This window comes from Ambystoma mexicanum, chromosome 13 (assembly GCF_040938575.1).
Source record: "Ambystoma mexicanum isolate Mex_15411 chromosome 13, UKY_AmexF1_1, whole genome shotgun sequence".
In the NCBI taxonomy this organism is placed as follows: domain Eukaryota; kingdom Metazoa; phylum Chordata; class Amphibia; order Caudata; family Ambystomatidae; genus Ambystoma; species Ambystoma mexicanum.
The window spans coordinates 597,319,126-597,336,027 of record NC_090938.1 but is presented as its reverse complement, the minus strand read 5'-3'; the positions used below and the strand labels follow the sequence as shown (position 1 = coordinate 597,336,027).

Genomic DNA, 16,902 nt, shown 5'->3' with positions numbered 1-16,902 from the left:
AGCCCCTTTCTTCATAATACACTGGGAGAAGGTTGTCCTTAGAACACATCCTAGGTTCTCACCTAAATTCATTTCAAAGTTCCATGTTAATCAATCCATAGAACTTCATACCTTCTTTCAAAATCCATCTAACTCAGCAGAAAGAAGCATCCATACACTTGATGTATGGAGGCTGGTCTTATACTATGTGAACAAAGCTAAAGCTCAAAGGAGAACAGACCAACTCTTTGTTTTCATAGCACCTGGAAGGGAGGGAGCGATCATGTATCAAAGAACACCATTTCCCGACGGATAGTGAAATGCATACAGCTCTGCTATTCCCTATCCAGGAAAGTCTTACCTTTCACCCCCAGGGCTTACTCTACCAGGGGCACAGGAGCCATGTAAGCTTTCATTGCGAACGTCCCTCTAGACGCCATTTGCAAAGCTGCTACATGGAGTTCCATCCATACGTTCACACAACATTATTGTATTGACACACACTCTAAAGCAGATTCACAGGTGGGACAAGTGGTCCTAAAACATCTTTGCCGCTGTACCTTCTAACTTCCCACCTCCTTCTCCAGATACTGCTCGCTAATATATGTGATCTAAGCAGATCGCCAAGCTCCAGAAGGGATTCATTACTCCTCGTAATCGTATTTCTGGTGCTTGTATCTGCTTAGATTCACATACACCCACCATTCCTCCCGTTCTGGAGTAGAAGGTGTATAAATGTTTTCTTGGTTATCACTGCTTCTGTTTTATCACATCTGTACTCCTCGTGCAACCTCATGTCAGAAACAAACAATCTGAGGGACCTCGAAACGTGAAGGACCATGGGTACAGTACACGTCACTAGGGATACTATTACTAACACACCCTGTCAACGTCTGTTTTCGAATTTCGAAAACAAATCTTGTAATACTCTGCAACTATCACTATGTGTCAGACTATGTCGAGCATGTGAATCTAAGCAGATACAAGAACCAGAAATACGTGTACGGTGAGTAAAGTGTCCCATGCTTTGATAGCATACTGTGCAGACAAACTTAGGTTTCTGCTATAACACAAGATGTAATTATAAACATCTGCTCACGAAATTACTGGAATAACCTTGCAAGTTCATCGCTACAAGCATTCGCTATGATGTGAGCAGAGCTTTCTACCTAAAATTCTGGGATGCAGCTTGCCAATTCATAGCTTGACTCAAACTCTCTATTTAGTGCTTGCACTTTTATTGTTTTCTTAACTACATGGAAGCTGGGTTTAATACTTTTTTCTGAAATAATAAACATGTTTATTATGTTTTTTATTTTTTCTAGACGCTGCAAGAAATTGTCATAGGTATTTTACATCAATTAAAGAACCCAATCTATTAAGGGTATTCAATCTGGAGAAGCTGAAACTCCACATCCCGTCCATCCGCTCAGCAAGAGGACGTCTGTGTGTTTGTTCCAACATTCAGATCTGCCTTGGTTTACTCCCAGAAGAGACTTTAAGCATACCTGTGTTTGCTTCTTTTTTATGTTTTAATTGGTTTATTTATTGCATTGCCTATGACGCCAAAGTAGAGAAGGAAGCTTTAGAGATTCCCTGATGGGAGGTCAGGAAAGAGAAAAATTAGGGTGGCCCGCTTAGTACCCTACCTTTCTGACCTTTCAAAGGGGATTGACATGAAATCTCTGTCAAGAGCTAGAAGAGGTTTTAAAATCATGGTATTTGTCTGAGGTACCTTGCTACCTGATAGCATGGAGGTAGGTACAAACGATGATCCATAACACCCATACACTTTGCTTTAAAAAATAAAATTACCATCTAACCAATTCTACATAGAAACATTCATTTTAGCTTTCAATGTGCGTTCTAAGCAATATTGATGGATTTTATAGTGCAATAATCCACATGTGGTCTTGGAAGTGAGTTACCTTTTTATTTGCGAACGAAGGAGTGCATTATGTGAGCGATAACGCATAGATGGAGTTAGTTGCATGCCACAAGGTTGAAGCTATTGTAATTTCTGGAATTCAAAGTGTTTCATTATTACTGTTGTTGCCTAAAGCAAATTATCAGTCAACCCAAGGCAAGTTAGAATAATCGTGTTTGTGACCTCATTGCCCCAAGAAATAATATATTCTGGCAATTTGTTTTTTTGCTGATCACAGAGAACACCGTATGTACTCTTCAATTTTAATTTGTATGGTCACATTGTAGCAAAATAAGAATTGTTTCTGCCATTTGACACCCTATATGATCAATCTCAGATTAAGCAACATCATCATTTTTTCATAACCAAGAAATCGGGCAAAACAAGGGAAACAATACAAGACTTTGAAAATCCATTTCTCTTCAAGGCTATAAGAAAATAGCCCAGTGGTTACCTTTATTGGCTCGAAATGGTGCATGCGTGTATTTGTTTGATTGGTTTGGGCATTACTGACTCAAGAAGCAGGCTTCTGGCAATATAATGGCAAGGTGGATGGCGGTATCTACATATTATTAAGGAATACACAATTGTGAACAGATTTTACATAAAGCATATCATCCTGAGCCTTTTTTTTTTTATTGCATCTTGTCCTAAATATATTTTATTACAGTATGTTCCCAATTCGATCCTTAGAGGAATTAACTGTTTCCGTCCATTGGGCACTTGCCCTTTGAAATGCATATAGGGATTGCTCATAAGAAAAGCATTCATTCTAGTGTCTGCAGTTTGTTTGGCAGAGTTTTCATGAAGTATAAGTTAAGCGATGTTCTGCTCTTCCAAACTTCCCTTCATTGCTCTCTTTTCTGTTCGTCTGGATGCCATTGCTGGAGTTCTATTAGTTTGACGAGTGGCCTTGGCGTTTCTAGTTCTAACACCATTCCTGCAGAGGACATAAATACAACAGTTATTTCTTTTTTTAAGACATTTATTGTGTTTTGGTTACAAAAAGAACCACACACAACATTCAATACAATAATAATTTCGCAATAGTAAGAGAAAAAGAGAAAATAAAAAGAACAAGATCATATAACAATATTATCCTAAAAAACAACTTCACAATTTCATCTACAACTGTTTTTTGTTAGTGTAATCCACTAGTTCTTTTGAATGTCTCCTGCAATGGTATTCACTTTTACAAAGCTAGTGGAGCCAGGTTGGTAGTTTTGGCTGTATCCCTTGGGAAAATCGATGGATCAGTGGTTTGGCACACCTTTGAGTGAGCCTCTCATTTCTAGCCTGTGTGGTTCAAAGTGTGGGATGAATTTACAGTCTTTGTGCGATACCCATCGATAGGTATACACTTCAATAAATAAAATGTAATCTTCAGTGGTACTGTTGGTGGTATAAACAATGGGGCAATGCATTGGATGGACATGTCATCTGAACGGCTCTCACACGTGCTAGAGGTTTCTTCTTGAGTTTCCGTCCGCTATCTTTCATGAACATGACATTAGCACAGTCCCCTTGATATGCCTCTAATACTCTTTTAACACACTGCCTGTCTTGGTATTCTTTTCAACTAGGTTTAGGGGTTAAGTGAGTAGGATGCATGGGGCAATAACCATGTAGGTGGAGCAAAATTGTAAATTAACCAACTGGGCCTTTTTAAGCCAGCCCCTTCCATCTAAGTTTCCCATTTATACCAGAAATCAATGCAGTTGTTGGATTGACTATCAGCCTGATGGGTTCCCGATCGGCTTGTTAGTTATTGAGAAAAAACTGTGATGCCACCCAGACTAAATATCTGCCTCATTGTGAATTAGGATCTTTCCTGATGAGAGTTTCCAGCAAGTGTGTGCATGCTTCCAAAACCACACATCCCCCATTCATGCGGATGGCCCATTTTGTTTCTCGTCTACTTTTCCAAAAGTAACTGGAAGCTTACTGGCTGACACAGTAAACGTCTCTGCTCCAAATACTTTACCTGTTCATCCAGATCCGTGTTTTGGGATAATGTACATGCACTCACCTTGCTAGATAACACACAGCTGTTTGGAGCACCCCCCAAGCCCTCACCGATCCCCAAACATTTGCAAAGGTAAAACGGGGGCCTTTTATTTTGAGCAGCTTTCTAGCTGTTGTACACCAAAATTATTAATCTCTAGTGAATGCATTAGCTGCTTTTTTGTTACTTGTATTGTGTTTAGATGTATGCAGTCTACCTTGCTTACAGAATAATATTTTTTTTAGACATTTCAACCTCACAAAGTCCGAATGCAATTAACCCCTGATGTATATTTGAAAAGTACATGGGTGATTGTGGGGGCAACAAGATATTAAGGAACTCCCCAGGAGTAACAGCAAACCGCATACTTAAGAATACATTGAATGACTTCTAAAAATGAAGGAAGTGTTAGTTGGCTGTCTATTTTGGATTGCGAGTGAACTTCTAGTTACAAGTTGTTAAATTGTTCCTTTACATGAAATAAATAGCCCTGGTTCATATTTTAGCTGGATAATAAAGTGGGGCAGATGTGCATTGTATGCCCACATGCTTCAATTTCCTTTCATGCACTTTTACAATGGTCATCTGATGTGCCCGTTTCTTTTCTCAAGAATGACCTCCTATCTGGTCCGAGAGATTGACCACCTTCTGCTTCAGGTTCATTATTGTTATGGGGTAGGGATAGGCTGGTGAGGAAAGTACATTTCTGGACATTTTTGCACAACGAGTGTTTGCTTTAGTTGCATGGGGACACACGTTATGCATGATGTAATGTGTGGATGTTGAATCGTTCTTATTTTTGTGATGTAATGTGTGTATTTTCAAGGTTGGTATGCTGGCTTGGGTGTTTTGAAGCTTCTGCACTATATTGCTATATCTTAAAATAAGCAAAATGAAAAGACTGCTGCTCTGGGCTGCAGCTTAACGTTGCCCACAGGCTTCTCGGGCAGAACACACAATGTAATGATAAATGCATGCTTTTAACATAACTGCCATGAACTGAAGAGTTCAAAACGTGCATTTTCTTAGAAATAACAGATTCAATTGCATTTTCTTACATTTGACTTGCAAATCAACTTGTTTTTGTTCTCGACAAAAATATATGTTCTACCTTGCATCATAATGGATGTTAGTTGTCTGCACCTTGGTTTTACACCAAGTAATGAAATTGTATAACTTTCACTGACAAGTGCGGTATTAGTGGAAAATGTGTAGTCCGTCCAAACTAAACAGATTTCACTATTTCAATTTAAAATGGGAGAATGTTAGTGTAAAAGTTGAATGCATCGCCGCACAGCACAGTCGAAAGTCCTGTTCCATGAAATGGAGTTAAATATTTGTCTGGGAAATTGCTCAAAGATGGTGTACTGCAATCCGTAACACGGAATTCTGTCTAATATTTGTTTTTCTTCTCAGGATGCTCTGGGTTATGCTTGCTAGATTATTAAATATAGAATCAGGTTGTGTGGCATTTGTGTGTGTGTCGAAGGGATAACTTATGCAGCAGCTTATAAAGTAACTCTGGTTCCTTGGAGCTAGCAATTTCTTGCCATCTGACTTCACAATTTTTGTTTAAAAAAATGCTACTCTTCCCAACGAAGTGTGATTTTTCTTTTTGGTACCCATTTATAAAACACGAACAGTGTAATATGCACTTCATAAAATATGAAAAAACTGTTTACTTTTCTCTGCCTATGGGTTCTCGAATTACATTTTTATACTTTTAAGACTTAAACAAAAACAAGGGAATAAAGGGAACTCTGGTTAGCCAGCACTGAGATACAAATTATACAGCCAATAGGGATTTAGTGGAAGTGAATGTGCCTTGAAAACTCATTTTGAGAAAAACATGCATGCAAAACCTTATTCCACACGCATGAGGAAGTGGCATTTCTACAATTGACAAAAATATGTAATAATCTAAAGATGTTGCAATATATTTTACAGCAGTTTAAGCATTGGCATCAGAATTTCTTGGTACACAGAACAAATATCTTTGTATGGATCACCTGGAAGGTTCACTAATGGCAATTAGGGGTGGATGTTGGTTCAGATATCGCACCATTTTTTGAAAAAAGTACAACTGTACCCCCCGTTTTTGCGGACTTTTAACTGTGTTCCTTCTATTCAAAAAGCAATGTAGCTTTGTTTCAGTTCAGAGATCTGTGGCACATAAGTCATTCTGAGATGCATACCTTTGTGAATAACATGGCCTACTTCTCAACCTCAAGCTCTCAGATGCATAATATCAGGGGTTCTGGTTCATTTCCTTGTTTGTTCGGAAATAACCTTTGCTAATAAAGACCACAGTGTCCATTTAATTGAATACAATATTTTTGTATTATGAAATGTAATTCAGTAAATGTAACTTTAAAGTTTTATGGCGTGTTGTGTTATGTGACAGGGCATTTAAATGTGCAATTTACATATTATTGTGTGGAGAACCTTCCAGTGAATGCTGGCTGAGTGGTTTGCGGCAGGGATGTCACTGAGGTTGGTGAAATGAGTAGTCTTGGAAGGCAGGTGGCTCTCCCGCTATCTCCCACCAGTCCAGTGTGTTTGTTGAGCAGGTGATGTACGGGTGCCTGAGATTTCTGATCAGTTCGTTGGGAATGACGTCTGGCACACAGACCTCTTAGTTGACATTTGTGAGGTGGTTCAGCTGCACAATCATGGCATGGAGAAGATACTAGTAGGCCTTCTCCATGGCTTGTGGATGTTGTTTGTTTGTGTGATTTCGGATCAGTGATCTAGCGTGGGTGCTGATGCCATAGCATGCTCATGACATGACATAGTCCAAGTCTCGGGTTTTGCTGAGTTGTGTAGTCCCATTTCATGTGTGCAGGCTGGTGTGAGCAACAAGATCTCTAGTGAGGCATACTTAACTGTGTTTAACCGGAGCCGAAACGGACAGGCAGGGTGACTTGCAAATCAAATAAAGCACATTCGTCGTCATGAGATATTCATTAATATGCGTTCCTAAATTCTGAATACCTGGGGATGGGATGCAGAGACACTTAAATAAAATATGGGATACATTACTCACCGTAATCGTATTTCTGATGCTTGTATCTGCTTAGATTCACATGCTGTGCATAGGCCGACATCTAGTGGAAGCTGCAGAGTATTAGTTTGTTTTTTGAACTCGAAAATGGGCGTCGACCTAAGGCGTGCCAGTAATACTATCCCTAGTGTGACGTCCACTATACCCATGATCCCTCACGCGTGTAGGACCCTCAGATTGTATTTTTTCTGACATGAGGTAGCATGAAGAGTAGCGTGAGTACAGAGTATCCAAGCAGATAAAGACTACCAGCATCCATGCGCCTTCTCTCAGAGGGGAGGAAGGGCAGGCGCATGTGAGTCTAAGCAGATACAAGCATCAGAAATACAATTACGGTGAGTAATGTATCCCTTCTGAGGCTTGTTGAATCTGCTTAGATCACATGCTGTGCATAGATTAGCGAGCAGTGTTAGAAGAAGGAGGTGGGATGTGAGAAGGGTCATGAGCAAATGTCTTAGAACCGCTTGTCCCACTTGAGTATGTGTCTTGGAATGAGTGTCAATTCAGTATTGCTGAGTAAAGGTGTGAATAGAGCTCCATGTAGCTGCTTTGCAAATGGTGTCCAGGGGTACATTTGCAATGAAAGCCAGAGTGGCCCCAGTGCCTCTTGTAGAGTGGGCCCTTGGCGTAAAAGGCAGAGTTTTATCTGAAAGGGAGTAACACAGCTGGATACATTTGACTATCCATTTGGAGATGGCACCCTTAGAGATGCAATCTCCTTCTCTGCCTGTAGCTACGGAGACGACAGTTGATTTGTTTTCCTTAGCGGTCTGGTCTTGTCTCCGTAGTAGAGGACCGCTCTTCGCACATCTAGTGTGTGTAGTTTCACCTCAGCCGAGCTTTTGGGTTCTTGGAAGAAGGCCGGAAGCTCAATGGACTGGTTAACATGGAATTTTGAAATGAACTTAGGTGAGAACCTAGGGTGAGTTCGTAGAACCAGTTTATCCTTATGAACAGTAAAGAAAGGTTCCTGCACTGACAGAGCCTGAATTTCACTGCCGCTTCTTATGGATGTAATGGCTACTAAGAAGACAGTTTTATAGGTCAGGTGTTTGAGGCTAGCTTTATGCATGGGTTCAGAGGGGGTGGACCATGAGTTTAGCAAGCACCACATTAAGGTCCCATCCTGGTGGTGGGTTCGAAATTGAGGGTGGAGTATCTTTACCCCTTCTATAAAGGCTTTAACTACTGGTACTTTCCACCACAACACCTTGTTATGGGAGGTGGTGTAGGCTGATGGCGCCGCCAGGTGTACCTTGAGTGAATTAAATACCAACCCTGCATCCAGCAGGTGGAGCATGTAGGTGACAATATTGGAAGGAGTGCAATCAACCGGATTGATTTGTTTATTCTGGCACCAAATAACAAATCTCTTCCATTTATCAAAGTAACAGTGTCTTGCGTTTGGTTTCCTTGATTCTTTTAGTATATCCATACATCTCTGTGGTAGATTGAGATGGCCAAACTCTGACTTCAGGAGCCATGCTGCCAAGTTCATCATGCTGGGTTGAGGATGCACTGTTTGGCCTTCGTGGTGGGATAGTAGGTTGTGCCAGCACGAGAGTCTGATGGGTTCGCACACTGCCAGTTTGCGCAGGTGCGGGAACCATGGTTTTCTCGCCCATATGGGAGCAACTAGGATGAGCATCATTGATTCCCTGTGCATCTTGTTGACCACCTTCCGCAACAGGGGGGTTGATGGAAAAGCATAGGCAAACATCCCCGACCAGTTCTTCCATAGAGCATTCCCCATGGAGTCTGGCTGGGGGAAACTGGATGCGAATCCTGGGCATTGTCTGTTTTCGCTTGTGGGGAATAGGTCTATAGTGGGGAAACCCCACTGTGAGAAGAGGTCTTTTATGACTTCTTTGTGTAGACACCATTCGTGCTCTTTCAGGAGGGGGTCTCTGCTCAAAGCGTCTGCTAGTGAATTGAGATCCCCTGGAACATGTTGAGATGACGGGCACTCAGACGGAACATTTACCTATTTCCAAATTTTCTGGGCAAGCTTGGACAGATTTGGCGAACGAGTCCCTCCATGTTTGTTTATGTAAAACATTGCTGTCATGCTGTCTGTTAGGATCTGCAATGACAGGTTCGACAGGTGGGGTTTTGAACTCCCAAAGCGCTCTGAAGACTGCCAGAAGCTCTAGCAGATTGATGTGATTCTTGGCCCCTGTGTGAGACCAGAGACCCTGAGCTGTGTGGTGAAGGTGGTGTGCTCCCCACCCTGACAGGGACGTGTCCGTAGTGACCACCGCCTCTATCTCTGGATCGCAAAAGGGATTTCTCCATTGTCAGGTTCTCTCTTGTCCACCAGTGAAGACTTTGTACTAGTGTTGGCGAAACGACCACTAGATTGTCCCACTGACCACTGTTTCGCCAACCATTCCTGCATGGGTCGCATGCGCAGGCGCGCGTGGGGAACCAGGTAAATACACAACGCCATCATGCAAACACATTGCTTTGCGCACCCTTATCTGGCGACCAGACTAATATTGAGGAATTTGCAGTAGTATGTTCTGAATTCTTTCCTTTGATGGAAAGGCCAACCTCTCTTGGGTGTTTAAGATAGCTCCTAGGAACTGTTTGGAGGTGCTTGGCACCAGGCTTGATTTTTTTCTCGTTGACTGTGAAACCCAATTCAAAGAGGAGGTTGATCGTTCTTTGGGTATTGGATCTGCAAATTACTGGGGTCTCCCCCGTAATGAGCCAGTCGTCCAGGTAAGGGTACACTGGGATAGCCTCCCTGCGTAGGTGTGCCGCCACCACCGCCAGTACCTTGGTGAATACCCTTGGAGCTGAGGCTATACCGAAGGGCAGCACCTTGGACTGGTAGTGCTGACTGTCCAGCTTGAAGCGCAAGAATCTTCTGTGCGCTGGGAACATGGAAATATGAAAATAGGCATCTTTCATGTCCAATGTTGCCATGTAATCTCCCTCTTTTACGAGGGGGATTACCTCTTGGAGCGTAGTCCTGCAATATTTTTAGGGCTTGACATACTTGTTTGCAGGGCGTAAGTCTAATACTGGGCACATTGTCAAATCTTTTTTTGGCACAAGGGAGTAAGTTGAATAAATACCCTTGTTTACCTGGTTGCCCGGGACGAGTTCTATCGCGTCCTTTGCGAGAAGATTGACAATTTCCTCGAGGAGGATCTTTTGGTGGTCCAGGGAGTGTATTTTCTGTCGTGGAGGGTGGTTGTGGGGGTGCTCCAGCAGTTCGATGCAGTATCCTGCAGACATTGTGGACAGCACCCATCGCTCCGAGGTGATCCCTTCCCATGCTTGGGTGAAGTTGGAAATTCGCCCCCCTACTGGGGATGCATGGGAAGGGACCCTGAGCGGAGCGTCACTGTTTGGTGGGAGGCGTACCGCCTCTGCCTGGGCTGCCTCTCCCTCTACCGCGGCCCCTTTTGTTACCACTACTGTAACTTTGGGTACCTTGTTGGTTGTTACCCCACGATGTACCCTGCCCCTGTGAGAAATTGGAACCCCTCTGGGAATTTTGTCCGTGTGAGCGACATAAAATATTATTATTCCCTCTCTGGTTCTTGGGTTTGTTAGTCAATTGTCCCAGGGACTTTAGGGTATCGTATTCATCCTTGGCAGTTTTGAGTGCCTCCTCTACTGCTTTGCCAAACAAGACATTCGGTTCCACCGGCATGTCGATAAGAGTAGCCTGGGTCTCTGGTTTAAACCCTGATTGTCTGAGCCAAGCGTGTCTCTTTATGACAGTGCTCTCTGCGATGAGCCGGCCTGCATTATCTGCGGCATCAAAGGTCGCCTTTAGAATGCACCCGGACACCGATCTACCCTCCAACGCAATCTGGGCCAACTGGCCCTTTAGTGGTTCAGGTGCAGAGGCGATGAGGACAGCTACCTGTTCCCACTGGTGGCAATTATAGCTTGCCAGCAGAGTTGTGGCATTGGCGATTCTTGCCTGGTAAGCGGAAGTGGAGGCCACTTTCCTTCCTAGCCCATAAATCCTTTTGCTCTCCTTGTCTAGGGGAGCTTCAGATGATGATAGAGGTGTCCCCGCTCTTTTCCTGGTGGTAGTGACTACCAACGAGTCAGGCTTAAGTTGGCCCCTTATATAAAGTAGGTCTGACTGGGCGGCCCTGAACCCTTTTTCAATTCTGGCGTTCACAGCCCTAGTGAGATTAGGGGTGAGGAGGGAAGGCTCAATTCTGCGTTGGATGGATTTCAGAATTGGTATGGCTTGTGCAATGGGTTTCTTATTCCCCATTCCCCCATGATCTCCTCTGCAAAGTCCCTCTCTTCCTGAGCCCCTTGAGTGTCTATGTGAAAGTGCTCTGCAGCTCTAGCTAAGACCTCATTCAGTAGAGGCTGATTATCCACAGGTGAGTCAGTGACCGGTGGTTCGTTGTTAACAGGGGAGTCTAGATTATAGACCTCTGCCTCGTCTTCCTCCTCCTCATCCTAGTCCTCGTCTCTGTAATAATCGACCCCCGCTTGGTCGTCCAGCATTTGAATGTCTGGGTCTTCAGCATACTGGTGGTAAGGTTGAATAGAGAATGGGTCTGAAATGAGCCCCTGAGCTGGAATTTCATTACGAGGTCTCTTAATAGGAGGCTGAGGGACTTTGGATCCTGAGGGAGTAGAGTTGTCAGGGGTACTCTGATAGCTCAAAAAATAATTAGGATTCTTTTCATAAAAATTAGCTAAAGAAGACATTCTTCTCATCACCCTGTCGATGTCATCGGAGTTCCATTCCCTGGAACTGGGGATGACCACCGAGGTTCCTCTACTATTCCTATCTCCTGTAGAGTGGGAGGTATAAGTTTAGGCTTGGTGACGGGGTCAGGGGTCCTAGATTTAACTTTATCTGAAAACCCATGTTTGTCCTTGTGGACCTGGGGTGCAGAAGTTGTGTGTGACAACTTCTTCTGTTGTTTGTCCCCTTTACCTTGAGTAGAGGAGTGTTTCCCTAATGGTCTGGCCTTCTCTGAATTTTTCGACTCCTGGTGCCGAGATTCGGGGGTGTGTAGGCTAGCTCAAGACTTTGAGGCAGACGTGGAACGAGCTGCTGGAGTCGACCCAAAGCGTGCTGCTTGGGGGTGGAGGTCGGATTTGTCTTCTGACGACCATACCTCCGTGACTTTGGGAAGCGAGGCACTCTTGGCACCTGTGGATGGTTGCCCTGTGTCGTGAGGCGATCTCGATCTGGAACGCCCAGAGGACACTGACTCTGTGGACCCCTCTCTGTGCTTCCTCCTTAAGAGCACTCGACACGCGTGACAAATCTCGGCTGGGGATAGTATGTTTAGGTGTAGTAGTATGGGTAGCGCTCGTGTTACCAGGTGTGTTCCCCACAACTGCCCTGCCGGACAATCCTCCGAGGTCGGGGACTAGCGCTTGGGTGTCTTTCGACACCCCGTGCCATCACCGTCCGAAACGGCGGCATTGCTGCCATCACTGAAGGATCCCACTGCTTCCATGGCCTTGAGCTGCCTGGCGTGATGGCCCCAACGTTTAGTGGAGTGGTCGTTTAGTGTTTTAGTCTTAAAGAGCTTACATGCTCTGCAGTTAGCCTCGGGGTGGTCCCTTGGCAAACAGAGATTACAGGTGGTGTGTTTGTCAACCCAAGGGAACTTGCGGTTGCACTTGGGGCAAAATTTAAATGGAGTAATCTCCATATGTCTCCTAATGGCAGTGGGCGAGTGTATGTAGGAAATAAAGCATGTGTGATTATGTCCACCCCCACTCTCCCTACTTGCAGGGCCGAGGCCTTCCGAGGTCCAAAGTCCGTCGTGCAGTCTCGACGGTTGTTTGTTCTTCGGACCGGCGTCTATCTTTGATCTCTCGACGTGGGATTGTAAGAATGGGGATTTTTAGATAAATTATGAATAAATGGCTGAAAGCCAGGGAACTCCGCAACAATGCTTCCGACAAGTATGGCGGAAAAAACCAATCTATGCGCGTGAGGGATCATGGGTACAGTGGACGTCACACTAGGGATAGTATTACTGGCACGCCCAAGGTTGACGCCCATTTTCGAGTTCGAAAAAAACAAACTGTAATGCTCCGCAGCTCCCACTAGATGTCGGCCTATGCACAGGTGTGATCTAAGCAGATTCAACAAGCCTCAGAAATATATATATATATATGCATATATATATATATATATATGAAACTTGCAAAACCAATATATATATAGTGTTTGTTTTGCTTTATTTTCGCTACTTCCGTTTCCCACCCTCATTCCTCCATACTCGTGGTTGTTCGATACCACAGGGGCAGAATCTGATCCTTTTTTGTTTAGCGTTAAAAAATCATTTTGCAGTGAAGCTTGGGGTGTGTGCAACTGTGGCCACATCCTTCTATGTCCCACTCTGGGCGCTGCTTTCTAGATTTTTTTGTCTCCCTACTCTGGAGGATTGTAAGCTTTTTCAACATGCCGAGATTGTTTTCTCTGCTGATTACCCTAGTACTGCTGCTTTGTCTGTCGGATCACTCCACCAATGCAAAGTGCAACAGCTGAGAGCACCAGATCCCAGTAGCAGACCCTCACTTTGAGTGTTTTGGACTGGAGCACTGCTGGACTGGTGAATGGTTCTTGCGCTGTGACACACTTTCAGTGAATACACTATCTTGTTGGCTGCTAACACTGTGAGGGCTGTTGTGTATTATTATTGTTATTGTTGCTAGGGTCTGTAGATAATGGTGGGTTAAATGGAATATAGAACTTCGAGGGGATTGGTTCCTCCGATGTATTCCATATCTATGACCATAATCACCACAGCTGTGCTGCTTCGAAAAATCTTTCTGCGTCCTGCGTCGATACGCCGTCCTCGAGGACCTCCTCAGACAGCCGACTTCACCAGATGTTACAAGCAGGATGCACCACGCCCGTAGCCTCAGTTCCGTTTTTTCCGCAAACGTGTTCGCTTCGGAGATCTTGGCACGCCTCGACTCTTTGGAGTTTGTTCTTTCGGTTCTTCAAACCCGTTCGTTTTGTAAAGGGTTCATGTACTATTCATGGTTCATGATTCAGAGTCCTGTATAGATTACTGGTTGATAACCACCTTGATCGCCAATATGGTACAGAGCGGTGATATCCTCCCGCGCACACTGTCCGACCATTCCCCGGTCTTGCTAAATCTTGAATTGTACGACTCCCCCCCCCCCCACAAGCACCACAATGGAGGATGCCTTTGGCAATTCTTAAGAGACCCCTCTGTGACCGAAGCCCTACATGCTGAAATTGCAGAGTTCTTTATCATTAACCGGGGATCTGTCAGCACCCATTTGGTGCTGTGGGAGACCTTCAAGGTCTGGATCAGGGCCATCCTCGTGGCCAAAACCACTGGATCACTTAAAAATATTAGAAGAGAACTAGGTCAAATTGAATCTCAGCTAAGAGATCATGAAAATAAATATAGTACAACACATAAGGAGGCTCTAGCATGCATTCATAAGCTGCTGGGTGAATTCCACAAGTTAGCAGATAGGGAGGTGCTGTATATGGTCACCCCAGTAAGACCTGGCAGATATGGTGAAGGGGATAAAACTGGCAGGTCATTGGCTAATTTATTGAAAGTTGAGAACTATTGCAATCCCATTGCTGGGATTCAAGATATAGATGGTTCAATGGTGACCCATGGTATGGACATAAACGACGCATTCACACCAGTTTATTCAACACTATTCTAACCGAGATGAGGTCACAGCAGACAAGCTTTCGGATATTTAAACAAATTGAATCTCCCCGTGATCTCGCCTGAAGTCAAATTCACTCTAGAGCGACCCATAACAGAGGAGGAAATTGTCTGTGCCATTATCACTGGCATCTGTGAAAGTACCTGGATCAGATTGCCTGGAAATCGAGTTATATAAAGAATTCCAACAGGAATTGGCACCTGTACTACTGGGTGTATGGGAGAAAGCTATGGAATGTGATCAAACGTCATACATACTTCACGTTTTATTAGTCTAAGAAAATATGTGGGGGTGGCCAGCAAAAAGTGAGACATTTTTTGATTCGTATTTATCATAGACCTATTCATACTAGCATTATATCATAAACATATTCATACTAGCATTATTTTCCTTTGTATGTAACTGTCCATCCCTCCCTTTACATGGCCACCCCATATAACAGACATACCTTCAAACACTCCGACAAGCATGACCAGTGTCACACAAAAAATATAATACCAAAAAAGCATAATACAGAATGCCTAGAACAAATTACATTATTTTTAACATTATCCCAACATAACAGAGAGGTTTGAACACGTTGGTCAGGCATCCTTGCTTATCCCTGGAGAGGAGAAAAAAGTTTACCAAGAAAGAGAGACCCTTTTCCCACCAGTGCCGACTGGGTTCTAGACCTTTAAAAATAAAAAAAAATTGAAAAAGGATAAAAAAGAAAACTATGAAAAAAGAAAACTCAGGGGTGTGCCACTGCATACCACCCTGGCATCGATCCTTTACTTAACGTCTTCATCATCAGTTATGTCCTTAATTTGTCAATTTCAGTTTTTCAAGCTCTCAATGCCTTGATGAGAGCGACAAGTTCCGCTGCCTGAGCTGAATAGTGCATAGGTAATCTTTTCATGAATAGAACTTCATGTTCCCCCCCCTTTACTGCGTACTTCTGCCGCCCCTGTGTGCCTCTGTCCCGTCTCCTGTCCAATTGTGGTTGAATCATCAACATACAGTGGATGTCTCTGTCAGAAATGTGGCGGGATTCACCGTCCGACACCTTACTATATGAATATGAGGTTTGGATATTATCTCATATGCAGAGGATCTCTTGAGTCGTCAAGGTCAATTTAGACCTTTCCAAAATGGTGAATAGTGAATGTTCCACAAACAAGGTAACGAGCACTCCAAGACAATCATGGAACTTTTCTCTATTGCAAATGCAGCCCCTGTGAGTGCTTGTTCGCACGTGAACTGTCCCTGCATGACAGAGTCCAGCGTCCCACTATAATAAGCCAATGGCTTGTGGCCCATTGTGCTCTTTTGAGTCAATACTGCAGTCATGAGCTGTCCATCAGAGTGGGAAAATAAATAAAACTCCTGTGTATAATCCGGAGTTGCTAAAACAGGGGCCATGCAAATTCCTTCTTTCAAGTCCTCAAATTGTCTATTCAATTCTTCAGTCCATTCCAATTTACAGTTTTTTGTCTTCTGTCCTTCTCTGAGACTTTTTAACAGCGGCCTTGTGTAGGCTACGTAGTCTAGGATCTATGCTCTGCAGTAATTACATAAGCCTAAAAACTGCTGCATTTCCTTGACAGTACTGGGCCTAGGGCTGGCGTGTACTGCTGCCGCCCTATCTGGTAGTATTTTTTTCCCGTTTGCAGAAATAAGTTGCCCCAAGTATAGTACCTCCTGTTGGCAGTATTGTAGCTTCTTTTTATCTACTGTATACCCTTTGTGAGCCAGCAATTGCAATAATGCAATGGAATCCCTCCTGCACTGCTGTTCATTTTCACTACATACCAGTAGATCATCCACGTGCTGGAGGATCGTTCTGGGCACCTGAATATTTCCCACGTCTGCATGCAGCACTCTATTGAACATACTCTGACTTTCACAGTACCCTTGAGGCAATCTCATGTGCTCAAAGCACCGTTGACCATGCATAAACGCAGTATGATACCATGAATCAGGGTGGAGTGGGACTGAGAAGAAAACATTCTTCAGATCCACCACTGTGAAGTATGCCACTGTCTTGGGAATGCTACATAGGATCGTCACCGGATTTGGGACTACCGGAAACTCCTGCACCAAGTCATTAAGAGGACGTAGATCCTGGATCATCCTCCAACTACCCTGTTGCTTTCTTGACTGGGTATATGGCCATATTACACAGGGACGTGGATGGCACAATGATCCATTGCTCTCATAGATCCTGAATAAGGCCTTTTATCCCTGCCTATGCTTCCCTTG

The 16,902-nt window shown here is 43.8% G+C and overlaps 1 protein-coding gene across 2 annotated transcripts in view; it reads left to right on the top strand.

Annotated features, from left to right (window-relative positions):
- MLX (MAX dimerization protein MLX) overlaps positions 1-4,476 on the top strand; it is a 366,376-nt gene extending 361,900 nt beyond the window's left edge. The window contains exon 9 of one of the 2 annotated variants that reach the window (XM_069634428.1): positions 1,305-4,476. In XM_069634428.1, coding sequence (XP_069490529.1) covers positions 1,305-1,361 — 57 coding nt within the window. In that variant the 3' untranslated portion in view covers positions 1,362-4,476. The remainder of the gene's footprint in view (positions 1-1,304) is intronic. The other variant, XM_069634427.1, reaches the window with a different exon arrangement.
- Positions 4,477-16,902: the final 12,426 nt, after the last annotated feature.